Below are 27,662 nucleotides of genomic sequence, written 5' to 3'. Positions count from 1 at the left end.
ATTTTGTCTGAGCTATAAAATACAGTGATATATTCCATCAACGATACCAACTAGGTAGCAAGCAGAGGCTTTACATTTCTGCAGAGTGTCTAATATATGATCAAGTATTATAGGATTAGTCCGGTTTGAGAGCCAACCAACCAAAAATGTACTCGACAGACAGAACGTCGGTGACGAGAGAACGAGGTGCGATGTAAAAAACACAAGTGCCTTTACAGAGCAATGTTCGAGAGACTAAGACATCAATGCACTTAAGTGAAACTAAGAGCAGGTGACATGTTATTCATTAGAAGTGAATGCTTTTTAGAGCATAGATGAGGTACCCAGACTCGGGCCCTGCACAACACGAGCATCTCTATAGTGCAAATTAGGCTGAAGACACAACCCGGTATGATATTAATCACCATCGTTTAGCGGACAACGCCCCGGTTCTTCTATAGAAAGGGTTATTCATAAATTGTTTGAGGCTTTAAAAAGAAACACTGCTCAAAAATAAACAGATGTACATTTGACCTAACATTATTTACAAACTGAAATACCAACCAGCAAATGAAAACTGTTTATTTGGGCTCCTATTGCTTTGAAGGGACTGGCAGTTCTCCTGTTCGGTACAGGAAGTAGCAAACAAGCCCCGCCCCCCTCTCCCTGCCGCCGACACTCTGACCGTAACAGGGACAGTTCCTCCTGAACGTCCGTCCCACTGGCACCAACACGAAGACAGGAAGTCAAGACCGAGGAAAGTGGAGCAGAGGGGTCAGAGGTCATCTTTTGACCTTCGCATCCTCCCGGATCTTCCAGAACATCAGCTCCAAGCAGGCCGACGCGTCTTCACTCGAGTCGTGGCCGTCCACTGGAAACACAGGAAGATGATTAGTACTTGTGTACGTGAGAACATGTAGAAGCAAGTCCAGTGTCCATTAGATGAATACAGATAAAAGGTCACTTCTAGTAATCTGGAAGAAACATGAAGAAAAAAAAGATTTAGTTGATGCTGAGGTTAAAGATTTCTTCTTTTTTTTTTAACTCCAGCTGTGCAACCAGATTGCTGCTGCTGCTGCTTTTTCTTCAGGAATCTTTGACTCTAAAAAAGGTTTTTATTAATCTAAACCGACCGTAATATCTCAGGAACACATCACGAGTAGTGACGGAGAAACAAGACTTTCTAAAACTTTGAGCCGTTTCAGCAAATTGGACGAAAACTGTGTTTTAACACCGTCGACTCATGAGTGACATCTGCTGGTGAAAAGGAGGCAGCGCAATCAAACTTCAGTGGAAGTCACTGCAAACGTTTTGCCAGCTGATCGAAGACACATTTACAAGATACAGGCATTGGTCGAAACATACAAAGTACATGCAAGAACTGTACTGATGTATAAGTTTGAAGTGTTTCCTTTTTCCTGCTACTTAATACTTTTTCTCCACTACATTTTAGATATAAATATTGTACTTTTTACTGTACATTTATTTAAAGGTGTTTGTTTTTAGTTACTTTGCAGATTGTTAAAACAAAGTAGAAATCAACAAATACATTGATGATGTAATATTATAGATTAATAAAGATTTGATTGATCCCTTAGTGAAAGTTACAAACTACTCTAGCTAACTCTAACTGGGCAGGTCTGAATCTTTGAGCAATGATTCAATAAATAAAGATTTACTGATGTTGACTGATCAGTTAATCTGTTGTTGTTTGCATGCAATTTGACACGAGTTGATCACAAATGAAGATTATGTGATTATGCCGCTCGGGGGGGGGCCTGTTTGTGTAACTGTGTTTCTGTGACAGGGGATTATGCATGATGTGTGTAGTAATGTGGCGGAAATGCTCTAAGACTTTTATCCACAAAAATCCCAACAACGTTTCTACTGAGAAATGTTAAGATTTCCCAGTTTACATCTGTGAAACCTTCCAAATTTTGTATAATTCGTGAAATATTTCGATCCACATTGGTCACCGTCTCCGGGCCTCATTAGTCAGACCAGCATTGATGACGTATTATGAAGTAAACATTTTACGTAAACACATCTAAACAGCAACAAAGACACTGCTGTTGCGCCGTGTGATTTCCCCACCGTTGTCCTGGATGATGCGTTTGAGGTGCTCGGACATCAGGTTCCTCAAGGCTCGTTTGTAGGGCAAGCCGAGGCGGTGAGGGAACACGATGGACGTGTCGACGACCGTACTGTGGATTAGCTGGAGGCCAGAGGGAGAAGGTTACATCAAGAGGTTTTCTTGTATTTCGGCCCGGACTCCCGAGGCAGAAATACAGCATCACCGCCTCGAAACATCGTCCTTTAAAAACAAGAATCTTCTCGTTGCCTCATGCTCCTCCGCGAGAAAAAAGTTCCTCCCAAAAAGTTACTGAATGAGTATTTGTTAAAGCTGTGAATTATTTTTGGATGATTTAATGAAGAATTAGGTAACGCCGAGACATTTTGATACGCTTTGACACGACAATAAGGTATATATTTAGCCTTTTTTTAGTTTAGTTACTAAACAGGTATTCAAACCACACTCGTTAAGGAGATGGAGCGAAAGGCAACTATCAAAACTTTAGTTTTAAAACTGCACCGTTGAGGTCAGTTAACTCCATCATGTTCATCATGTATGATGAAATTGTATAATTTGAGTAAATCTTTCATCTGGGAAATAATTTTTGGGCCAGCACATAAGTGTAAAAAAGGATAAATAAACAATATTAAATAGAATACATTTTATAGACACATATAAATGTACTACACTGTATATGCCCTCACATACACATACATACTACTGTCCATACTGTATATATACACACCTGACTTCATATTATACCTCCAGATAGTATGTTCTGTGTTCATTTTCCTACTATTGCAATTACTTGTGCTTATACCTGCAGTATATATTTTGCACTTTGAATGAATGAATGAATCATATAAATACAAAATCTTGCAGCCACGGTACCTTCAGAGCGAGCAGATCGCTCTCCAGACTGTGTCCTATGAGGATGGATTCAGCCCTGAACATACTCAGCAGCACGGCCTGAACGTCTCTCAGGGTGATGGTGGCGCTCTCCAAGTCCTCCTCCGTCACGCCGGAAAACCTGCCGAGATATACAGATTATACTGCGTTTAAACACCGAGACACATTTCAGACAGCGGTGCAGCTCACAACTACGTTCATTACCGGTTAAGTTCAACAGCGGACCCGACCCCGTGCAGCAGAGAGTGAGGGAGACAAACTCACCGCGTGTTGTAATCGACCACTTTGCTCTGAGGTTTGACAAATGTGTCGTAGATGACTTTCAACTCGGAGTCGATGACCGTCACCCTGGTGAGCTCCAGGCCCTGCTTTGTGTAACACTGTTTCAGAGAGAAAAACAAGATCACGTGACTGCAAATACAGAATATAACAAAAAAAGTTGTGACAAAAAGTGACAAACTATTTTTTTGGTGTCTTAATTTTAGTCTGTAACTCTGCTGTAACAAAAGATTGAGCGCCGAGTGTCTTCACAGTCTCATTCGTATTACACGGGCCTATAATAAATACATTATTATATCACATAATAGTGCCTTTAGCAGGTGAAAACCTCACCATCTCGCAGTCCAAAGCAAACACCCCTCCGTTGCCATCTGGTGGTAGAGCTTTACTGAACGTCGTGACGAAGCCATCGAACGCCTCTTTACGGCCGTCCTGAACATGTTGCTGTGGGAATTTGAAATGTATTAAATCTGGGGCTGTTTCGAACTAATTTAAACTTGCAGAAAATGCAGAAAACGTATCACAGTGAAAAACATGTAACCTTGAAGGGGAAAAACTAAACGAAAGGTGAATTCACATCTCGTGACAGCCCATACATTATATTTGGCTTCTTAACAATACCTTGCAAACTTGGCAACCTGGAGCCCCGACAGATGCAGCACAGCAGCTGTAGTTGGTCTCCCAGCCTCCAGCGCCTGACCGAGAAAACAGGAACGAACGAGGCGGACAGATTGAGGTCAATAAACATGGCGGAAAAGAGGTAGAGAGTTAAATATGGCAGTATAAATGCTAAACGACCGTACCTTTATTTCTGCGCAATCGTCCCCAGTGAAAGCAACATTCCTCTTTCCGTATACAGTTGCCGTTGATATTGATCTTATACTCGGCTCCACATCGACAGCATATCTTGTTTAACGCTGGAAACACATTACATAGAGTCAAATATGAACCACATCGCATACGTTAACCTTTATTATCGCTCATTAGAGATGGGGGAGTAGCTGCTCACGGTCTGTGATGGCCTTTTTCTCCGGGAGGTTGTACAGGACGGCTTTGCCGGGGGCCTCTGGGTTTGTTCTCGGGTATCCGTGCTCCTGGAGCTGCTCCTCCGTCATCAAGTAGGACTGCAGCTTCCTGTACAGGGTGGCGCCTACAGCGAGACGCAGCGGCGAGTTAAACCACAGTTGTCTTTGTACAAGGATGTGTTTAAACACACTGAACACCTGAAGGAAGTCACATGAAACTGTGGTGGTGGCAAACAGAAAAAGTACTGAGACGTAGACACACACGTGTTACAAGAAACTTTCAACACAACATAATGGAGGTTGTGGTCTACATTTAAATATGATAATGTAGCGCTGAAACTAATGAGTCCTTTCATAATGTATTTCATTTATTATTACTCTGTTGATGTACTGTTTGAACCAGATTTTCAATACAGCTACAATTAACACATTATTCTATTATCCATAGAATAATAATTATCGATAAAATAGTTTTTAGTTGACCAATTGACTTATTTTATCTGTATTTTTTTAATATAAATAATTATATTAAAATGTGAATGTCCTCTGACATTAGGTTGTAAACAGAACCTGGAGATCGTCACATGGTTATTTGTTCCACTGTTAACTGTCTCGACAATAAAGGTTCTTTCAGTTTCTCCTATCTCGATTTTATCAGGTCACTGAAGAAAAACAGAGCGAGAAAAAAAATGGAAATGACATAAAACACTTTGAAAGAAAGAAAACTGAAGACACGATTCATCTTGAAGAAAGAAAACTACAACTCACCAACGAGTTTCTCTTCCAGCTGTTTACCCATCCGGTTGATGGTGAAGCTGGTTGTAGCAGCGTGACGACCTCCAAGAACCTCTTCGTGGGACTGAGCCCTCTTGTTGACTAACCCCGGGTCCTCTGCAGAGGAACACACGCAAACAAACACGTTACCACTGAAATGCAGCCCGTTAAATTGTGTGTGTAAACAAAAGCATCATATACTTGTCGACTAACAGCAAATACTATGTGTTGTACTGCACGAGGGTGGAGGGGGGCTTACTGGTGGCAGGCGATGGACAAGTGCTCTTGCTCCGGAGCTTCTTCAGAGCGTTGACTGCTACGTTGAGGTAGATGTTCTTACTGCTACTGCGGTCGTACACCAGCTTCTCCTCGTCAAGCGCCTGAAACGGTAAAACGTCCGTCACTGTCAAAACCACAACTTGTTCAACTGAACGTCCTCCTGCGTTCAAGACAGGGCGTGACTGGAGGCTGCAGCGTTCTCGATAGAAAGAAGCATTTCATGGAGACGTTTTTTACGAGTTGCCTAAAAAAAACCCACCTAACTCTGGGTGAACTGGGTTTTAAGCTTACCATCTGGAAGGCGATGTCGTTTGATGGGCAAAACTTGACACATTCGTCGATGAAAGTGTTGAGGTAGCGCTGGCGGACGTTGTTGGGAACTTTGGCGCCAAACTCAATGGGGAGGGTGGGGCGCTTCATTGAACTGCTCTGAAAAAGATCAAAACAGAAAGAATGAGAGTCAATCACCTCCAGCTCAAGCAAACATTTCTCTTTAGAGAGGCAGCCCACCTCTGCCAGTAAATTCTCAAGGTCATGCAGAGAGGGATGTTCAGACTTAACAACACAAAGCAAGTATTTAGAACAACAACCGGCGTTACATTCTGTGCCCTGTGGATACCTTCATGGTGGGTGTGTGTGCCACCCTCCTCTGCAGGACTGTGGACATCGTCTTTGGCAAGATGCCAGCGATGGTTTGGGACTTCACACTTGTTTTGGGGGATGTCGTCTGCGGGGTGGACCGGTGGGCTATTCTCTTCTTCTCTCCAGAAAAGGGGCTGGACCTCAGTGAGACAACGTTGACTGAAGCAGAAATCTGAGCCGCTTGATGCTGAGCCATCTGCATGCGCTTGTAGCAGACCTCCTGAGCCGAGAGTCGCTTGTTCGGTCGCGCCACAGCCGGAGAGTCAGTCTGGTTAAAAACATAAGCACATTACATCAGGAAGTGGCAACTTTGTTCTTAATACAGATGCAATGCTGAAATGACACGGATTAAGTCAAGTCATTCTTTAGAAATGAAGTATGTGACTCCCAGGGTGGTTTTGGTGGAAGGACCTGCAAATTTACATGTTAGGTACCAAACTGTAGTGTTGCGTCATGGTACATCTGGTAGAAGCTACTTCCTGTAGAACATGACTCTGGGAATGGATTATTTACTGTTTTATGGACCTACGTTTAGTTTAATGGGTGAAGCCAGTTATATTTGCAATAATTATCAACAAATTAACAGTTAATTTATGATCAATTATGAACACACAGAATACTGGTTTTCAATCTATAACCTGAGCTGTGAAAATACCTCAAATGGCCCAAAAACTAAAACTAACTAAAAACAGAAATAAACTGGCCGTAAATGAAGCTGCAGGAGACAGCAAGTCTAGAAAGGCCATGCGTGTCATCGAAAGAATCCTAATAAAAATCAAAATCAGCAAAATCTCTCAGCTGATTGGTTATGAAACAGACGATTACGTAATTTAAGTAATACAGCATGAGCCAGTGGAAATCCCCAACATCAGGTTCCTAAATGACCACCAGCACTAGATGTGATTAAATAAAACAAAAAGGTCGCAGCAGGTTCTTATTGGAACAAGAGTCTTTTCCGTGCTGCTCCTGCTACCTCTGACTCCCACGTGCATGCTCGCAAAGACAGGAAGTGAGATTTCAACACAAAGACATACAATGTGAAGAACAACAACGACGTTTGTATGGATTGATTCAGTTTGACTTCAAGTGGTAATAACAAAACTGCTTCATTCATGTCATAATACTAATCGAAAATAGCTACTGAACAATCAAATGTTGTGGATTCCCGTGTGAAGTTTGTACTCCTTTGAAACGATTACTATTCTGTACACAAACTCTATACAATGATGTCATGGATTGCTGTATCCTGTGATAAAGGGATATTCTGTGGGCCTCATGACGGCGTTGAAGGACAGGGAAAGAGCAGGTGAAGTCGAGGTGATAAACTTACACTTCCTTTGGCAACCAAATGGGAGACTCTTTTCTTTTGACCGGGAAAGAGAGTGGTTAAAGTGCTCTCTGTGCTTCTCTCCTCCTCTGACGGCCTGGAAGGCTAAAAATGGCACAACATAGCATATTTAGCTAGCATTTGACAAAATATGACAAATACAAAAACAGACAAGTGTGGTTAACGATCAAGAAAACACTGTGCCAAAGAAAGAAATACCTGTTTCGTTTGCCTTCCTTTGTCTTCCGTCTTCACATCCTTGGATTCGTTGAAGATCCGCAGACACTCCTCCATGGGATCCGAGTCAAAGTCCAGATCATCCTGGAAGCCGGAGAGGTCGATTGCAGCGTAGTCAACCTCGTCGTTGCCCGCCCCGCTGCCATCCACGCCCTCGTCGTCAGAGGAAGACGGAGTCAGCTCTGACGCTTTCCTCTTGTTCAGGCGGCCTCTCTTTAAAGCGTCAGCAGACTTTCTCACCAGCACTTCTTCTTCGTCGTCGTCATCATAATCATCCACCACCATTGGTTCGACCTCCTCTGGGCTCTCGTCTCCAAATAGATCAGCATGGCTAAGACTCAGATTTCGCCGTTTAATCTCTCGTCTTTTCCCATTTGGTGAGCTTATGTTTCGCTTCACCTTGTCCTTACTGTTTGCAGAATGCCCTTTAATGTTCATACTTCTGCTCCCACTACTTGAACTGCTTTTATTAATTTTCTTTGCATCTTTTTCTCTTTTACTGCTATCAAATTTACCATTTTTGTGTTGGCGGTCCTTAGACTTGCTGTGTTCCTTTTCCTTCTCTATTATCTTGCGTTTCTTGCTTTCCCTTGCCCCATTTTCTGTATCTTTATCTTGTTTACTTGAGTCCATTTTTACTTTTTCCACAGCTTTGATCTTATCTATACTCGTTTTGTCTCTGCCCTCCCTCTGAACTTTATCAGGCGTCTTACCCTGAACTGAGATTTTCCTATCGTCTCTTTTTCCATGACTCTTGTTTTCCTTCTTCGCATAGTCCTTGTTTGAGTTCTTAATTGACCCTTTGTCTTTACTGCTGCTGCTACAAATCTTACTGGCAGTTGTTTTGTTAGCAACCTTTCCAAGTTTATGCACAGTCTCAAATTTGACACTTTTCTCTTGACTAGTTTGACTAGCCAACTTCTTTTTCTCTAAACTGTCCTCTTCTTGCATCTCTTCCTGAACATCTGAGTCTCCAGCAAAGTCCTCTTGATTCCTCTGCGTCAGTGCATTTAGTTTACTTTCAGTTCTCTCTTCTCTCTCATTCCCCACAGCATTCAAAAGTGATTCTCGGTTGCCTTTTTTCTGCTGGAGACTGCTAAGCAAGGCGGGTCGATACTCTGTTCCAGAGCTCTCCCCATCAGAGTCAGAGAAAGTGTACTTTTTGGGGTCGACACGCATTAATAGTTTATGCGTCTTTCTCCGGTCCGTCGTAACAGCTTGTGCACCTCTGTCCTTCTTGCTTTTTACTGCGATTCCTGACGAGTAGTTGGAAAGCGGATCGTACTCCATATCTGTAGATGGTTTTAAATTGTCCAATGTGTATTTACACTTAGAGGAGGATGTGCTGTTTGAGTACTTTGGACTGGTGGGAGGAGAGGGGAGTTGATGCTTGTGTGTCCGAGATAAAGACTTCCTCACTGACGTCGGAACATATTCCATGGAGTTACTATTGTTCCCGTCATTGTCTGAATCCAAGGTATACTTACTGCAGCCAGGGGTCGGATTATATACTCCAGATGTCATCTGATAACTCCCAGGGTCATAACCCATGTGTGAAGGTAAGGTTTTACTTTTAAGAGCATTAGATGAAGATACTTTTTTAGTCGTGCCGGGAGTGTATGGTTCATCCCCAACTTTACTTTTAACAGCATTAGATGAAGATACTTTTTTACTCGCGCTGGGATTGTATGATTCATCCCCAATTTTACTTTTAACAGCATTAGATGTGGGTACTTTTTTACTCGCGCTGGGATTGTATGGTTCATCCCCAATCCGAGAAAGCTTCCTCTTCTCCCTCTCCACCTCGCTGCGGACCTCCTCGATGGCCTTGTTGACCATATCCAGAGCCCCGCTGAGGTCTCCAGAGTCATCAGACACTCCATTCTCCTGCCCTTGGGGTCTCACGACTTCTGGGTTGAAGGGATCATAACCTTGTTCTGGAGGAATGCATGAAAAAAAGGATTTTGAGATTTACCATTTAAATAATGAAAAGGTTCACTGACTAGCTTTTTTGGGAGCTTTCAACTAAGGAAGCACCAGTCTGGTCTGCCCCAATGTTGCCATTTTTAAGACCGTTAACAGTTTCTTTGTCACTGTGATTGATCTGTGCAGCCAACATGCAGATTTTAGCTTTTGGAAAATTTGGAAATTGGTATTGGCAGAGTGACACTTTAAAACACTCAATCTTAAAAAAAACACACAGTACATGACAAAATGCAACTATAACAAGCTCAGATGGTCCAAGGCTGAATCTGAGTCTCAATACACTATCATTATGTTGGTGTATACATTATCTGGTACCTTCTTTTTTTTTGTTGTTTATCTAACGTAAGATGTTCATAATCTATAGAGCTAGTAATAGGTAGTAAATACTATACATCGGATACTTTGACACTTCCTTGTGTGGGCTCAATACATATTGTACTTCCTTGTTACACCTCAGTTTACAGAAACCATTGGGGAGAATTTGTAAAATGCTGGAGGAATTGTTTTGTTGGCCCAGAAATGCACTTTAAACAGTTGACAGTTTCTTCACTCCACTAACACACACACGTCCTCGTCGCCGACGGTAACAACGTAGACAAAGTATTCAAGTCAAGTCGGGATTCAATTAAAGAAAACTCGGCACCTTTCTTTGCGGAATGATGGTCTCTTTGCTTTTTAGCATCTGCTGGGGCTCCGTAGGACGCCCGTCTCTGCTGGCTGTGCCTGAAGTGGCAGTACGGTCTGTTACACCCATTTCTGCTTCCTTTACCCTCGCTGTATTCCGGGTAAAACGGGCAGTCAATCCCTCGGAAGAAGCCGGTGGATCTCAGCATTATCCCCAGATGTTGCTCTCATGCCCGCATGAACACGCTCGGTCGCTTTTCCGTGTAGTTTTTGTCGTAGAGCAGGAGCTTGGAGAGGCGACAGAACAATAACAACGTCTCTACGGCGCCATGTTGGATTGGTTGGAGACGTGAACTCTCGCGAGACTTCACACGCGTCGCCCTGCCTGACGTCACGGAACGCAAACGTCTCGGGACACAAATGCAAGTCGACTAAAGTAGATACGAGCCACCTAATAGTTAGCTAAAGAAATGTAACAGTGATACTTTCAAACAAATAATTAGGTTCATAGTTAATCCCTAAAGATTGATATGCCTTCAGTTTATTCAGTTATCCCCTTGTTGAACCTCCACTAACCATTAGCTCAGTACTCTCATTGCCAGGAGGGCATTACATTGTGAAACATTGTGTTCCTAAAGAGTCAAGGCTCAGTCAGCTTTGCCAAATAAGGACACATTTTCAACATTTTTATTTCACAAGAATCTGTTGAAGGGGTTGGTGTTGAGGATACACTCGGTCTGACAAGAGGCCCGGACATTCGTCACAGCAAACATCTTCGACATGTCAGAAGGAAAAACAACGTGTGTTTATTAACATTACAGAGACTGCATGCTACTCAAGGGAGGCCCACGTTAAAGGTCTTTATTTACAAAAGGACATTAATATCCCTGTAACTCTGTCCAGCTGGGTAATTTTTAACTGTTGCTCAGCAAGTAAACCAGCATGGTGATGGTGGAAAATGTGCAGCCTGAGAAGAATTCATGGAGACAGCATCAAATGCTACATTTCATGTAGCCATTAAATACAGATTAGAGCATTTGACGCAAACATGTAGAGAAACTGACAAATCATGGTGGAGAGCTGGCAAAACGTTAACAAAAATAGTAATGGCAATAAAATAAAAGAGTCACACTTACAAGTTAAAACATCTGGTGGGAAAAAGGTCCAAGTCTAAAAATAAGAAATACATGTTACACTTTTGGAAACTTGCCTTTGATTGCTGAGAATTTTAACACAAGAAAAAGGGTTTCTTTCAACTCTAAATACGGAGACAAAATACAGCGGCAAATTAATTCCAAAGATTTAAAACTAAGCAGTTTAATCTGTAAAAATCAAAGCTTCCATCTGTGAAATTAACACATTAGCTCATATAGTTAAATGTTTGGACTTGAAATAAGCAAATCTGGAAATATCCAGCCTTCAGTAAACACATACTTAATAGGGAAAATAATTAAAACTTTACCACTTGTAATTTACCATTCAATAAAATGTATCTCCGTTGTTCTTTAACTCCTTTGTTGATGTCCTTAAGAGTTACTAAAAAAACAGCAACAACTCTACAACTGTTTCCTAATGCTGCACAATACCTACCTCCAGCTTGAGTGTCAAACTTCATCCGAGCTCATGCTCAGGCTTTTTGTGCATGACGGACAGACCATGTGATCCCGGTCCTGATCGTCATGACTCTCAGGTGTGCTGCAATCAGTGACACCATGATTGGCCCAGGTGTGAGTGATTGAATGAAAGCTCCTTCAGGCCGGCATGCTGGACTAGAAGGAGTCATCGTTAGTGACACCTGTGTCCTCCCTGCTGCTGTAAGGAGATCCTGCTGCTGGCATGTTGGCAGCCTCAGTGCATCAACACTTTACTGGTCCTCTCTGGCGTAACTGTTTGGAGTATTGACCTTGTGAAAAGATGAGATGAAAAGAAAAACCAGGTAACTGCAACGCTTAATTACTTCACTGTTCGTGTCATTTGAGATGTGGCATTACAGAAATTTATTAATTTCCCCAAGAAACATGTTAAACCTACCACTGAGACTGTAAATGCACACTGGCTTCTCTACTTGAGGCTTTGGTACATGTTGACCAAAGCCTCCTGTTATACTACTCCTGAAACATTTGGTCATATGTAACTAAAATCAAGACAGAAATTAAAGTACTTTACTTTTCCTGTTGTGATTTTTTTTCTTTAACAGTATCCCTATCAGTACATCACATGATAATATAATTAACTTATTTTGTTTTGCACTTTTTCAACATCAGTGACAAATGAAAAAGGAGATCAACAGAGTTTAACATTGAGAAACATTAATTGCATCACAATATGTACCAAATTATGAAAGTATGATTTTGATTTTTGAATGGCAAATGGAGTCAGAAAATCCCCATTTTTTTTAAATTCACTTTCTTCATACAGTGCTTAAATACAATTTACATGACTGTTTTCAGATCTAAGATTTGAATCTCATGACTTTTAATCTTATGATGTGGCTCTCACAAGGTTGATCTGTTCCTCCTTTATGCACTTGTTGGTGTATTCAAACGGAACTTAAAATTCTTGTTATAAGTCTTGGTGATGGTCAGATTAACGTTATCTTCATAAAATACTGAATTAAAACCAAAGCATATATTTTCAACGTACTCTTTGCAGTGTGGTGCAGCTGTGAGAAGTCTCCACTGGAGGGAGACAAACTCTTGTGAAGTTACTTCTCCATCACGCATGTCCTCTGGCGGTTGTACAGAAAATCCTCTGGAGTTGCATCATTTAATTTTCTGCTGCCTTGTGATGTTTGCAATATTGAAATAGAAGTTATGCAATAGACTGGCTGTTTTTTGTCTAGCAGCAAATAAAAATGTAATGGTAATAACACTTAAAATATCAATGTTTATTGTGGTAAAATACTTATTTATATACATATTTTAATCACATGTAAATGCTAACTATGCAAGTTGCTGCTACACTGAGGATTTGCTATATTGTCATGTATTTGAAATGCATATGTGAGTGGACTTGGTTTGTTTGAGATTGAATAGACTAAAAGATGAATTTATAAAACTAAAAGAATTGGTCTCCTGGTTGTTTTTGTATCTTTTCATTGCTCACTCACTTACACAAACACTTCATCTACATAAAAGATCAGCAATATTTCAGGCATTTTAGTTGAGAACGCAGTTTGTTTTTTTTAACCACAGGAAAGCAAATCCTGACATCAAACGGTGTCGCAACGACACACTGTAATTTAGCGAGTTCAGCAGAAGTCATGTATTTCCAGGCAGTCGTGCGGTGGCCCACAGGAGCTGCAGCTCTTGCAGCAGGTTGCATCAGTCTTGTCAGCTCAGGCCTGTGCAGCTGTGAACAGCCCCCCCCCCCCCTCCCTCTATTTCCCAATAGCCAAGGACATGGTGCAGATATGAGGTGGTGTTACTCATTAGGGGATTTACAGCACCGAATCACATGAACCGGCCTCAACCTTGGCCAATAGATAAGACAGCTGGTTAATATGAAACTAGAGCTCCCGGAGAGAAAGTTCACACTTCAGCCCTTTAAAAGACAACACGCAGACAAGTGTAGTTCAAAGCATTTTATTGCATTTTTCTTTTTTTTTTTAGAAAAACAATACAAAATTCTGCAACTGTCAGGTTACCTTTGAGTGAACTGCAATCATTCACATGGTACAGTAAAGTGCTTATTTTAAAAATCAAAAATATTTGTATTTAAAGGATGTATTTGTTTTAAATTTCTTCCCATGAAGACAATGAGGCTTGGGGTGATTCAGACAAGTGCTAAAATCGCCATTCCTCATTTAAAAATAGAGAATTAAGGACTGAATCAGCGTAGACACAATGACCCCCACACCATGTTCATGAAATGAACCACTTAGAAAACATTTGATCAATGTTGCTGGATTGGAAATGCTTTTGCCTGTGGGCTACATTCAAATCATGGGGAGGTTGACGATGGACTGTCCATTTGAATGACTGGATTTTAACACTTCCGTACAATATAAAAATTGTGAGGTTCAAGGATAGCTTTGTCCCATTGTCTCTCTCCCATAAAAGGCAGTCCAAAAAGCTACTGCCATTTGACAAAAGTAGAAATGGTCATGACCAAGGAAACTCTGATACCATTCAGGATATTAAAGAGTATGGCCAAAATCTGTGCATTTGAGTATCCAACCCCATTTAAAAAAAAAGGAAAAAAAAAAAAAGTAGGGACTCACTCATTTGATGCTCAACAGGGAGAAAAGGCAGAACACTGAACTGTATAGGTATTTTCAAAACCCCAAAATTGCCTTGATCATCAGCTTAATGCTTTGAGATTACCGAAAGCAAAGCGGTTTCCCCAAATGGAAAAGAAACGGCTGCATACACAAATTCAAGTAAGTCTTATTATAAGACATAAAACCCCCATAACGATGCATCTGTAGAAAGGTTTTTTTTTTTTTTTAGAACTATTACAGTGTCCTTTATCAGCATAATGACACCAAGAGAGCAATTTCCAGAGTACCGTCGCTGCATTGCCGGCAACAGGACATGGACAATCAGAAGTGCCCACCTCTCACTGCTCGGTGATGACAACATGTTCAATGTTGTGACTTAAACCCTCTTTGGTGAAATGGCTGCAGTGTGGTGTGACCTCATCATCTGTCCATTTCCTGTCTACAGAATGAGCTTTAACTTAATCTGAATTTAAAAGTTAAAATAAAAGATTGCCAACTCTTGCACATAAAAAAAAGAGAACTTAAAAACTTGCCTTCACTGGGCAGAACGCTCCAGATCAACTAAACAAACTCTTTCCACATCACCTCATACGCCACAGTCAGAATGTTTAAAAACACAAAACAAGGAAAACATCCGGTGTTTCACCTGAACTAAACAGCACCTGCATGAAAAAAAAAGTATAGAAAATAAGAGCTTATTAACAGCCATACAAAAAAAAGGAGAAAATAAAAAGAATCAGTGTGGCACAATGACATGGAGTTTTCAAACCTGAAAAATAAAGTAAACTTAATACAGCTACGTCTGTGGAAGACTTTTTCTAGTTTCTTTTTGTGGAATGTTTTTCCTTTTATTTTAAAGTTTCTTTTTCAAAAAATCTCAACTGCTTATTTTGTAATGAGAATTTAATATTTTGAAAAGTCTCAAAAACAAATTGCTGAATCTTTGGGGGGGAAATAATGAAACGACACGTGGGTCCATCGTGGCCAAAATTGCCTTTTCAAACCCCTGAAAGGAGTTTCAACCTTTACTGTCAAAATAGTTAAGGTTAAATCTAATTAATCGATTTGTAGAAACAAAATTTGAAAAAAAAAAAAAAAGTTCTGGTTTTGGCATGGGGAGACATTTCATGAATTCTTTACAATGAAAGTAACAGACCCAATTTCACTTGCCTCGCCATTTAACATTAAACTTGCATACAACATACCGAACACACTTCAGAGCTAGCTCGGAAGTCTAGTTTTGGGGGTGGCCATGCATCATAACACAAGTAAAATAGCTTTAATTCAATACCATTGAACTTGACTGATGGTCTCAAACACCGAAAGATTTAGCCACAGATAATTTGGCATATACATGTTCACGTGATACACTGTATAAATGGGTGCAACAGTAGGTCATGGCTGGCCGGGCGCAGACATTCTTTGCTCTCGGAGCATTTAAGTGCGTGGTCACCAAGCTAGATGAGTGCGTGTGTTTATCTCAATTATATCCGGAAGAGGCTCAGGGTTGAGGAATTTATCTTAAATGGAAACAAAAAGCTTTGAAGTCCCCAGCCATATTAAATGGACCGCACCAGGCACGGACAGCATTGGCTTACAGCCCTCCCAACTCCTTATACTGAATCCCTTTAGACAGGAATAGCCGTCATCCTGGCATATTGCATAAGCTTGTACCTATGTGCAGATGGGCCATTGCATGCACATACAGGCAAAGAAAACATTCCAGATAACTTAATTCACAGTGGATCCAGTTGTAACGTGGGAGCAGCAACAACAGGTTGTCCTTTGGTGTCTGAGCTTATTTTAGAAGATAAGTGTTCTGCTTTCTTCTAAACTGAGTTTTATGAGGAAAAAAAAAACAAAAAAAACAAACGAACATGTGTTGCAAAACATCTCTCTCCAAAATCAAAAACTGGCCCTCCTCCCCAACCTTGACATGCACATGTGTGTTTGCTATATGCAGGCCTTGGGCTGATGTGCTTCAGAAGTGCTGCAGAAGGGCAGAAGGCATTTAGAGAAAAGGGCTGCAAGCAGCATCTCCCTTTACAACGAGGCAAGAGAGCCCGAATGGCAGAGGAACCAAGGCCAGCTCGAGTGAGAGAGGGGGGCCAGGATTGGGGAGAAAGAGTCTCGAAGGGGGGACAGGGTAGGGGGTAGTCCTAGATTTGGACTTCAATCTTAACGGAAGGTCGGAGGTCACGATTCACAATTTCAGGCACAGTCTCCCACGATAACGAGGGGGGCCAAGAGCTGCCGAAGCTCTGCAGCAGAGACGGGCCCTCCCTTGAGCTGGCTGTTTTGCCGGCTGATTTGCTGCCTGCGCTTGGCCAGCTTGGAGTTGGAAAGAAGGGAGAGGCGCACGGAGGAGCCAGTAGCGTTGACGACAAACGGGACTTCCTGCTGCTGCTGGTCTTCAATGTCATCTTGTTCGGCCAGCTGCCGGTTCACAGCCATGGCCTTGTCCGCGAAGAACGTCAGATCCCTGGCATGGCTGGTTCTAATGGGAGATCAGACACACAAATTGTTATCAAATTACAAGGTCAAATATATTTTAGGTCAAGTATACAAAAGGAATACAGTGTGTTCCAGCTGTAACTAAAGTTCTCACCTTTGATGCAGGATGGATGTTGGTAAAGTGTCAGATGCACCCTGAATAAAAGCAAACTTGAGTTAAAAAAACCTCAGTACTTACTAACCCGAAACATGAAGTGTCTGTAAAAGACATGCAGAAGATGATTTTTGACTTACCCCCTGGACCCAGATGTGCTGCAGCACCTGGCTGGCACTCATGCGGTTTTTGGCATCCCGAACCAGAAGTTTGGATATTAGGTCTTTGGCACTTGAGGAGATGTGAGCCCAGTCTTTCTCTGGAAACTCGTATTTTCCTTCCTGGATACTCTCAAACAGGGTGTTCTAGAAACGGACATTAAAAACATGCACTAGTTACTTTAACCTGTTGTTAAAAGGACAGAGAAAAAAAACTGAAGGGCTTGAATTATTGTGTTAAATTCTTACCTGGCAGGTGTGGCAGGGCTCCCCTAATTCCCAGCCACAGCCGCCTCCACAGCGGCCCACAAAGGGTGGATAGCCACTCAGCATGATGTAGAGGATGACGCCAAGGCTCCACAGGTCACAGCGCTTGTCGTAAATTGTGGCCTCCTCACTGAAGGCCTCAACCACCTCCGGCGCCATGTACTCTGCTGAGCCGCACTGTGAAAGCAAAAACAAACAGACAAGTTTATTAGCCCCAGGGATGACGGAAAGTACAACGCTGCAACTATCGCAGGGGCCCACATTCTTTCATTCAGCTGATGCCTCGTGGTTGCAAGTGTCAAAGCTTAGTGATTTCTCTTGGGCTGTATGGTGGGAGGAGCGTGGGGGGCAGCCTATGTGACAGTCACATGCTCATGTGCAGTAATGGATACATTTAACATTTTGCTAAACAGCTTTTCTTAATGCGTTAAAGGGAACCCAAGTAGGAACATCGTGTACAATTATATATTAAGGGTAGAGGGGGAGGGCTACACTATAAGGAAGCAGGTTGGTGTGCACCGGCAGCAGCAGTGACTCACTGCTTTGACCATCCAGCTGTTCACAAACCAGGCAGACTACGCTGAGGGCAAGGGTTGGCTCAGCACTGACTGTACCTTGTTATGTAGCTAAGAAAGAAATTAGGCCAAACCCTGAGCAGGGAAAAGAGGATTGGTTGTCCTGCAGAGCCAGCGACTGGGCTGAGCCCTCGTCTGTTACGTAACTTAAGAGACAAACACCAAATGCCGTTTAATACTTTAAGAACAGGAACAGGATGCAACTCTCGTTGTTGCCCTATATCAAGCATCTACCTCCATAAACAATAGCTTTTATATACATATGAAAATGTCATGAGTTTGGATTCTTTGAGGTTTCTAGAGGATGTCCTAAATATAGACAACTACTGTGTCCGATTCTGAGAACCAGTTAGTCCGGTATTTTTAAAAAGTAGAGGCTTGCATCCTGGCCTGTACCCTTCCTTCCATCTGTGGGAGAGCAAGTTTACATTGAGCAGGCGTCTATTGTGTCCTAGGACCATATCCCAGCTGCTCCTACACCTCTCTGGACCCTTATGTAATGAAATGTGCTGCACAGGAATCTCATTTCAGACAAAGCTGCTTCTGTTGGAGAGAACCCAACCCCCACGTTTCCATCAACATCATCATCATGTCTGGGGCGACTGCCCCCACAGACAAGACCCCAGGATTTAGGTCAAATGCAGCTGCCACAGAAATAAAAAAAAAAACAGGCACAAGAGAATATGTTTGTCTACCAAGGTGCCCCACAACTAAAAGGCAACGCAATAGCTATGCCGAACAAAGACAAACAAAAAAAACGCAATCGAGGCTAATCTTGTTTCAAAGCCATCCAAATGAATCAGACAAGTCAAGGTAAAGATAGCCAGTCCAGCACTGCCAGTAATAAGCAGTGAAGTGGGGGCAATAACAGTAATCTACCATGCGTCCTTCCTGTGATAACACGGTCTAAACTTGCATCCTTAAACGTTCATGCAGATAGACGGCTACAGGATTTGTTGGCATTGCAACCTGGGGCTTTCCTAAAACCATGTGACTAGTCAGGCCATACTGACACCACACGCCTCTGCTGTTTGTAAACTACAGGATTATCTGATGACGACGGAACAGGGCTTCTTCCTGTAAGCTTCATGTGCAGCTGCATCTAAATCTGTGATGCGAGGCAATCCCTTAATTTCTTTTAACTGTCCAAGCAGTGTGTGTGTAGTTTCTGCGTGTTGCAAGTCAGCCCAGTTCCCAACCGCTGCACATGAGCGTGGGCATTTTATGCGTTGAGATTTAGTTCATGGCGAGCAAACCGGTAGTTACTTGAAAGTTCCCAGGAAACTAAAATAATTTTCCTTGAAAGGGCCCTCTTTTCTTTCCAGAATCCTAGACAGCACATATCCACAGTAAACCTCTCTGTTTTAAAAACAGCCACTAGATAGTCGATTCAACACATTCACTTGGCTCAGGAACATAAACACATGGAAAAGCAAGCCATGTTGTGCAACAGCAACTGTAGGAATGTGGGCAGCGGAGTGGGGCAATCGAGAGATGAAAATCAGATGACATTGTTCCTGTGATCGGGGCAGAGAAAACAAGCCACAGCGCATGAGCAGACTAGCATTAGGCCCGCCCAGCTACCCTCCCCCTCCCACTGGTCTAGCCAATAAAATCCCAGTTGCTAGGTATAGGGGGAAAGACTAACATTTCTAGAACATGCCTTTGTATAAAGAGCATAAAGAAAGCGCAGACAAGCACAAGCGTGGTTGGGGCCACTGGGTGGAGACTAAGCAGAAAGAGAGGGTGGATGTTTTTCTCTCTCAAGCCACAGAGAGAGAAAAAAAGGAAATGAATAAGAGTTGGGTGTTTTGGTTTTGTAGCAACTTCATACCACAGGACATGGCCTTGTACGAGTCACAATGTGTTCCCTGCAGCCTTCAGGGGTATTCCATTATGCTCGGTCCTCAGGCATCAACTTTTCTTTCACTGAAAGTTTTGTGGTATGTTTAACAAAACTTCAGCATGAAATAGTAACGAAGTAATCCTCATAAATAGATTGTACCAACTGCACTAAACACAGAGATCATTCAGACCCAACATCAAAGTCTGTCGACTGAACCCATGAGACTTCAAACTATCCCCCCCATCAAATAGTCCATGGGCTCTATTAGTTCTGCTAAAAGAAGCTGAAGTTACCAATGTAGAAAACCCCCTAACCCACCCATACATTCCTGCAGGCTAAACTACGATCCCTCACCTGCTCTGGTCCATCTATCACCACTCCCACCCCCAGACAGCCAGCAGACAGTGCGAGTGTGTTGACTCATAGAAACATTGCCAGTTCAACTTCACCACTCCGACATTGCAAGGGTCTAATTTTTCTGGGCGGCGTTTGCTTTGTGACGACAGCAGAAGAGCTAAACAATCATAACCCCTAAACTCATGGGCCTCAATATTTGCAACTGATAAGCAAGAGGATGCTGACATGTAACTTAGAGATATGCATCCAAGTGTTGCAGATATATAGCATGATAAGGGAGGCAAGTTAATAAGGTAAAAGCTGTCAGATTGGAGGCGCCACTCAGGAGGCAATCTATCATCTTTTAGATAAAGTGCCCAACACTGAACTATCTTAACCTCCCAACACAACATTTACCTTCTCCCAATCAGTGAGCTGCCTGCTATTAACACAACTGAAGAGTGTCCAATAGGCAAGCAGCCAGTCGGACTTGATAACGGCATGATTGTACAACCCGGATCTACAGTCTGAGCTGTACTCGTACATTGTGGGTATTCCATTTCCTTTTATACAAGTGCTGCAACTGTTGGCAAACAAAACAAGCACAATATGCAGGTGGACTTACAGGAGTCAGGAGCTCAGGGGTGGAGATGGGCGAGCTGTCACTGTTCAGCTTGATCCCACTGCCCAGGTCAAAGTCACAAATCTTGACTGGGGAAATCTAACAATGTTAAGAGTTTAGTATTAGTAAATTAAAAATACATTTGGATAAATTCAAATATTGTTATGTAGAACAACTACTTGCGGGGCCAGAGATTTGTACTGACATTTACCACAGTTCATATCATTAGCTTTTTAAAGCAGAATAATCACACTTAGTCATATTAATAGATGTCCTTTGAACAAATTGGGCTCCAGCATGTTTATGTTAAATTCACCTTGTCTGCACTCTTGCAGAGAATGTTCTCAGGTTTCAGGTCTCTATGTGCCATTCCTAAAAAAAAAAATAAAAAAAAAAGACCGGGAAGTCAGTTTCAAAACAAGCATGTTTTTTTTTCTTCCCCAATGTCAACAAATGGGGCCTTGCATCCCATGGTCCGTCTGAACAAGAAAGAACATAACAATGTTCTGTAACTATGGTATAATTTTGAGGGGCAATACAATTTTTTGCCATTTTGCCCAAGTGGCCTTACCCTTGTTATGCAGGAAATCTAGAGCGCTGGCAATGTCCTGCACAACAACACTGGCTTCCTGCTCACTGAAGTGCCGTCTCCTGTGAATGTGTGCCAAGATCGACCCTAACGGGAGCAAAAAAAATAATGTGAGCATCTTAGCTGTATTTGCAAGTGAAAAGCATAGAATTAATGCTTTTCCACACAGACTAGAGATTGTGCACATGAATTACTGTGATATAAATAAACAGATCTGCAGGCACACTGCAGCAGCTATAAGTCACAAACCTCCTCTGAGCTTTTCAAACACAAGGTAGAATTTGTCTTCCTCTTCAAAGAACTCCACCAGCTCCAGGATATTGCTACAGAAAAGAGAAGAAAGATGTGAGTCACTGTTAGAGTCATCTAGTGAGCATTTAAGTTGATGTATGCATTATGGAGTAAAAAGACTAAGGGGCTTCTACCGAATAAATAATGAGCACTAATAGAGTCGATCTGTGGTACCATCGCTATACTTTTATCAGTTGGCATTACTTTAGTTGGTCATAATTAAAAAGACATTACCTGTGGCCCTGGCACTGGTAGAGCATCTCAACCTCGCGGAAGACACGGCTGCGGCTGTGACCCGGTCTCTTCTCAATGATCTGCAACAGAACATTCGGTTACTTTAAATGTATTTTACTGAACAAATGAGTCTAACTTCCATATTTTCCACAGCAGCCGGAACATCTCAATTCTAAAAAAATGTAAAGGTTTATAAGAGAGGTGTACATTTTAACTGCAATTCATGTTAGCCAAGATTTTTTTACCAAGTTGTTGGTGCACAAATTATTATTTTAATTAACAAGTATAACTGATATCCATGCATTTGTCACATTGTGTTTAAGAAGTGAGGAAAGTCATGTTTAAGGCAAGCCTTACATTAGCTGGCACATAAAGAGCAGACCCACTCACGTCAACCCAGTGAGTGTAAGGATAGTTTAACCTACTTTCAGTGCTGCCTGCCAAAGCCGAGACAACAGAATGAGACTGCAACAAGCTATGGCATCTCTATATTTAGCCCTTCACGTGTGAGCCATATGTAAATCTTAAGTGCTCTTAAGGAGCCATGCGTGTTCTTTGAAACATCTCAGGCTAATCCAAAACCGTTTATGATAAACAAAAAAAAAAACAATGCCTAAATATAACTTTGTTTTGCCTTGCTAAACCACCATGGGGCCACCAGCTGCATGATGCCTCTACCAAGAGAGACAGAAAGATAGACTGCTGACACCAAAGCAAAAAGGCCTGAATTTTCCAGCCCTAGTTGGTTATTGTCCGCTTGGGAGGCTGTGCATGCTTCTCTTCCTGGCAGTTGGATTACAGCTGCTATTGGAGCCCAGTGGGGCCAGAGATGCTGTGTGTGTGTATGTGTGTGTCCAGGATTAATAGACAGAGAGGAGGCCCGTGAGCAGTCCAAAGCCTCTGCACTGTTCCAGTCTGAGTCAGCAGCACAAACAGCCCTCCAATCAGCTGATAATGACATGCAGATAAAAAGAAAAAAAAAACAACTACAAAATATAGCTGACACAGGCATCATCAAAGTGATACGTGGGTAGCCAGTTATTAAAGTACTAGCTTTGTGGTTGTTTATCCAGATAAAAAGACCAGAATCAACAACTGGCTGCAAAACAAGGCGCCACTAAGTCAGCCTGCATGTTCAAATCAACAACCATGGGCTAGGAAATAATACTTTTATGGAGATGGATTTGTGGGCAAAATAGAGCGTGCGCCTTCTGCTCACCCTTGGTGCGCTAAAGCTTTTGTTGAAAGCCCACACATACAACGCACTCCTGTCTGGAGGGGGAGGGGAAAGACAGGACATCTGGCAGTAGCCCCTCAGACTTCTAAATGACCTCCAATAACTGCTGTTCCCCTGGCCTCCTCCCCCAGAAATGGAAAAACCCCAAGAGATCTACAAAACCATCCCAGGGTAAACAACACTAACAGATCATAGCCTCATGACAGAATGCGTGCTCCTCTGAAATATTAAGTGGCATGATATGGACACTTGCCCTATGGGGAACCAGCCATGACCCGTCAACACCTCTTTGCAAAGTTTAACAGACTTCAACTGGAAAATTGAAATCACTTAGAAGTTTAAAAACCAAATGCTTGGTTGTTATGCCTTGTATAGGATTAGAGAGTTATGGACAATAATTTACAGAAAGAAAGCCAGTTTCAGCAAAGAAACACATTTTGTTTAAAAACAACAAAAAGCGCAGCATATGTATGCGTGCAGATATACATATATAAATAAGTAGAAAGCAGGAAGAGAAAAGGAATTGCTTAAGAGTCAAGTTTTGTAGTCACAAGCCCCACAGCCGATTTGGATGCAAAAACCTACTCTGCGAGAAGTAGAACAAAGCAGTGTAAACACCCTGGGTCACAACCCTCACCCAGCGCCCCTCCTTCCGCTCTTTGTGAGTTTTGTTTTGGCACAGTAACCAGTACATTATGTTCTCACAACGAGCGTCCTCTGTAGGCAATAGGAGTAAAAGAAAAAAAAGGGGTGGGTGTATCCCTGCCAGCTCTGTGATTGGATGGCCATCTGTAAAAACATTCAGGGGAAGTGTGTAACAGCAGCTAGTGTTGCACTCAGAAAAAAAAGGAGTTCAGCCGTGGCACAACACAGACGAGCCTGCAGACATCCACATTAGAAAGCGGAAGAAGAAAAAAAATATGAAAAGAAATATCCTTCTCTTCAACAAGATTTCTGAAGAATGACCAGAGATGAAAGTAACCATGGACCCAACGACACATCCCGCAGGGTACTCTTACATTTAACAATTCAACCGCCTATAATGGCACAGGGCTCCTTTATGTACAAAGTCATTTCATTATTCCACTCAAATTTAACCATGCGTGGTCTCAGAAATGTAACGCCTCTATACTCATCACTAGCCATGGTACCCCTCACAGACAACAGGCAAGTGCTATGTGGCAACGACGACATTCACAGACTTTTGAGACAGACGCACCGACTTGCAGGAATCTAATGTGTTTAAATACAAAAACGGTCATGCAGCGCGAGTCTGCTTTTACCTTGACAGCATACTCCTGGTTGGTGATGAGGTTGAAGCATGTCTGCACTCTGGCATAAGCCCCCTCTCCTAGCACCTCTTCATGCAGCCTGTAGACATCTGTAACAGAGTTGCAGGTGTTAAGAAAATACTCAACTATATTGAGCAGATTCTCTCTATATGCAAGATACAATGTTTAATGAAGAGTTGTTTTCCTACATAACGCTACTGGGAATAAAAGCTTTTACCCTCGAATCGGCCAGAGAAACTGTCAGTTGCCCTGCAACGCTTTTTCTTCTTGTTTCTCTTCTTGGCATCGGGGATGTCGATAGGCTGGCTGGAGGACATGTCTGTCAAAATAGAAGGACCTATATCATTAATGTGCTAACAAAAAACAACCCAAATAAACTGAAAAAAAGCACCAAAAGGAAAACAAAATGCAAACGGAAATCAGGTTGTCCAAAGTTAACACAATAATTCTCAATTAATTCTGGCAACTAAAGCCTTGTCAAATATATTGACCAACTTCACAGAAAAGACAGTTACAGATTACAAAAGATTAAGGTTAAAAATACTCACCATGTCTTGAGGAGGAATCAAAATTAAAGGACGAATCCATAAGATGGGATCCATTTTTGGTGAAATCGTCAGATTCAAAGGGATTTTGGCCCTAGAGAATGACATAAAAATGTGCTTGTTAAAGTTAGAAACGTATCAATGATATATTTAGCGTATCGTTAGTCATAACTGATAAAAGCTTTTGTTATCTCACATCCTTAAACTGAGAGTTGGAAACTTCTAAAATAATTTTTGATGCATTGTCTAAGTAGTGTAAAGGCCAACAGCAGTCCCATCTTAACGTCTCATTACTTTCACGACTTCATTACTGAACGTGCAACCAGGCCACACAGCATATTTGTCAGCCATGAGGCGTGGGAGAGCAACAGATGTGTTTATATATAGCGAGTCGAGGTCCTCGCCTACATGCTGACAAACGGGCTCTGATTATAGAGACTTCCCAAAAGGCTCGATGGTGGCAGGTCTGCATTTTACATCCTCAACCATCTCAAACTCACCTTGAAAGAGCGATGGAATCCAGTGACTTCGGCGACCTTATTTTGCACCATATTTGCGTCGATTTGGGTTGATATTTTTTGGCGGATATGCGGCGGCAGGGGTTCTTTTTTTTTGTTAAAATCAATTTACACTTCTCCAAAACAGAAAGTCGTTTCAGAGAGAGTCGCAAGTGATCACACTGCGCTGGTCAGGTTGCTGCGGCGTTTTATACGGGAGCCCTATGGACAAAACACACAGACACACACCGCAGCGTTACAAGCCACATACCGGATGCCAAGGTACAGACAAGCACCACAGTTTCACCACGTTTAAATAAATGATTATCATAATTAACTTGACCACGACAGACTGACGTAAACTGATGTTCTCCGAGGCGATCAAAACAAATCAGGGTGCAACAATAGCTAACCAAGCTAGCTGCCGTTACAGCGCCATGTTTATTAACCGTTAAGTCGGTTACAGCCGTTTAGTTACATTAGCCAAATATGGAGGATGAGACACACACACAACTTATTACTATACAAACGTAGCGGTAAAATAAGCAAAATGCATTGGAAAGCCACGCTGTTTTTAGTGACACAATGACGACAGGGAGGCCGCTACAGTCTCTTTAACGACCATCAAGCTATTACTGTGACGTCAGAACTGTTCAACGTCAAAATGGTTAAAACAAGTGGCTATTCCTTTTTTTTTCCGTTGTTGTACTCACCCCGTTGTTAATTTTATAGCTCCAGTGTTGGCGTCGTTGTTTGACCCGCTGCTTCACAAGCCGCAAGGGACGGTGGAGGGGAGGGGGTAGCCTGATAGTGAGTGCGTGGAAGATGGTGCTCGAGCCACGGCGGAGGTGTTTTTATTCCCCTCCTGTTGGCTCCTCCTTGTCTCCTCCCTCCGCAGGACTGCGTCAACAGCGCGGAGGCGTCACGTGCTTTCTGGAAACGGATACGGCGGTTTGGTCCCATTTCGTTTTTCTGCAACAATGTTACCACTTCTTGAGGTCAGACGCATAAATAGCTGCTCGAGGTGGTACAGAAGTCGTAGAATAAGACATTAATTAATGTAAGTGTGTAATTTAAATAGTTTAATATCGACTTTGGGTGAATATCTGACCGGTAAATATAGGAACTAAAGATGGTAACACACACGAAATGGTACGCAGCCAAGTGAGCTCCGTTTTGTTCATGGGCTTTAACATAAAAAAATACAAAGCTTGTTTAACACGGTCAGCACGAGAGACCAACCCCAGACAGACCAGATCCACCAGTTTAAAATTATAATAACGTTGCGCTGCTGTCACTGGACGCCAAGGCCACATTACATAGGAGCTAAAGTTAACTTCAGCTCGTATGATGAACAGTTTTGTGCTTTGGTAACTATATAGCTAGTTACACAAGGAGCATGAGCAGACACACACTGCCCATCTGTCTAAGACGTGGTACATTGTACATTTGCAGCTCCTTAAACTTAATTGTTATGCCCATGTGATGAATGGCTATGGTCAGATGGGTGTTGGACAGGAGTATTGGCATGACCTCAGCTGTTAAAGTATTTCAGTATCACACACAAACCACACACAGTTTTAGGTACTGGAAAAAATAAGCCTCTACAAGTAAAAATCTTGCACTATAAATGTTACTGAACTACACAATGTACCAGTTTTAAAAGCAAATTTCAGTTATGCTATAATACTGGATTGTACTGATTAATGTGAAAGCAACATTTTAGCTGTGCCTTCTTGAAGTAAGGTTACATTTGTAGTGTTACTGTAGTTTGATGACCATCTGATTTTATTAGATGATCATTTGTTAAACCTACAAATATATACAAAATAATCAGTAACTACAGCAGTAGGATACATGCAGACAAGTAAAAAGAACAAGGGACAATAATGACGTACCTAAAAACTGTACTTCAGTTCACTTTAGTTTACACCACTGGATGAAACTAGAAAATAATCTCCAATATTTGAATTTCATCAGACTTTGACGGATATTACGTCTATTTGCCCAACACACACACACACACACACACACACACACACACACACACACACACACACACACACACACACACACACACACACACACACACACAAACCTTTTGTGAAGTGTTACAAGGCTAACAAAGCAGGAGGCTGTTCAGACGCTGTCTCATGGTTGTGATAATGAAGGAAATCTACTCTGATGATGTAGAAATGTGAGCTCTCT

At 42.1% G+C, this 27,662-nt stretch overlaps 2 protein-coding genes across 2 annotated transcripts; both read right to left on the bottom strand.

Moving 5' to 3' along the window:
* Positions 1-546: 546 nt before the first annotated feature.
* On the bottom strand, positions 547-10,484 carry rexo1 (REX1, RNA exonuclease 1 homolog). Its single transcript, XM_068589804.1, has 15 exons — positions 10,155-10,484; positions 7,508-9,462; positions 7,292-7,393; positions 5,939-6,229; positions 5,611-5,748; positions 5,300-5,420; positions 5,035-5,157; positions 4,251-4,391; positions 4,045-4,158; positions 3,863-3,936; positions 3,575-3,685; positions 3,227-3,342; positions 2,945-3,083; positions 2,074-2,194; positions 547-850 (listed from the first exon to the last, which is right to left on the bottom strand). The coding sequence occupies exons 1-15, from the start codon at positions 10,342-10,344 to the stop codon at positions 762-764; spliced, it is 3,825 nt and encodes a 1,274-aa protein (XP_068445905.1). The 5' UTR covers positions 10,345-10,484; the 3' UTR covers positions 547-761.
* Positions 10,485-13,703: 3,219 nt separating this feature from the next.
* Positions 13,704-26,356, bottom strand: mknk2b (MAPK interacting serine/threonine kinase 2b). The gene is made up of 14 exons (XM_068589629.1): positions 26,168-26,356; positions 25,458-25,676; positions 24,961-25,051; positions 24,630-24,731; positions 24,404-24,501; positions 21,884-21,963; positions 21,608-21,681; positions 21,341-21,445; positions 21,086-21,141; positions 20,773-20,868; positions 17,373-17,567; positions 17,106-17,270; positions 16,966-17,006; positions 13,704-16,854 (listed from the first exon to the last, which is right to left on the bottom strand). The coding sequence occupies exons 2-14, from the start codon at positions 25,506-25,508 to the stop codon at positions 16,569-16,571; spliced, it is 1,440 nt and encodes a 479-aa protein (XP_068445730.1). The 5' UTR covers positions 25,509-25,676; positions 26,168-26,356; the 3' UTR covers positions 13,704-16,568.
* Between the last annotated feature and the right edge of the window lie 1,306 nt (positions 26,357-27,662).

The sequence above is a fragment of the Clinocottus analis genome, unplaced genomic scaffold, assembly GCF_023055335.1.
Source record: "Clinocottus analis isolate CAN_PGR_092001 unplaced genomic scaffold, fCliAna1.0.p SCAF_23, whole genome shotgun sequence".
Classification (NCBI taxonomy): domain Eukaryota; kingdom Metazoa; phylum Chordata; class Actinopteri; order Perciformes; family Cottidae; genus Clinocottus; species Clinocottus analis.
This window is presented reverse-complemented; position numbering and strand designations above follow the sequence as displayed.

Excerpts from the sequence above, each read along its gene's own strand:
- mknk2b (XM_068589629.1), bottom strand. The coding sequence starts at position 25,508 with ATGGTGCAAAATAAGGTCGCCGAAGTCACTGGATTCCATCGCTCTTTC. Across the intron at positions 25,052-25,457 it reads GATTCCATCGCTCTTTCAAG|GGCCAAAATCCCTTTGAATC; the intron begins GTGAGTTTGAGA and ends GTCATTCTCTAG. Across the intron at positions 17,271-17,372 it reads AGCCCTGCCACACCTGCCAG|AACACCCTGTTTGAGAGTAT; the intron begins GTAAGAATTTAA and ends GTCCGTTTCTAG.
- rexo1 (XM_068589804.1), bottom strand. The coding sequence starts at position 10,344 with ATGCTGAGATCCACCGGCTTCTTCCGAGGGATTGACTGCCCGTTTTAC. Across the intron at positions 9,463-10,154 it reads CCATCATTCCGCAAAGAAAG|AACAAGGTTATGATCCCTTC; the intron begins GTGCCGAGTTTT and ends GCATTCCTCCAG. Across the intron at positions 2,195-2,944 it reads GCGATCTGCTCGCTCTGAAG|CTAATCCACAGTACGGTCGT; the intron begins GTACCGTGGCTG and ends TCTGGCCTCCAG.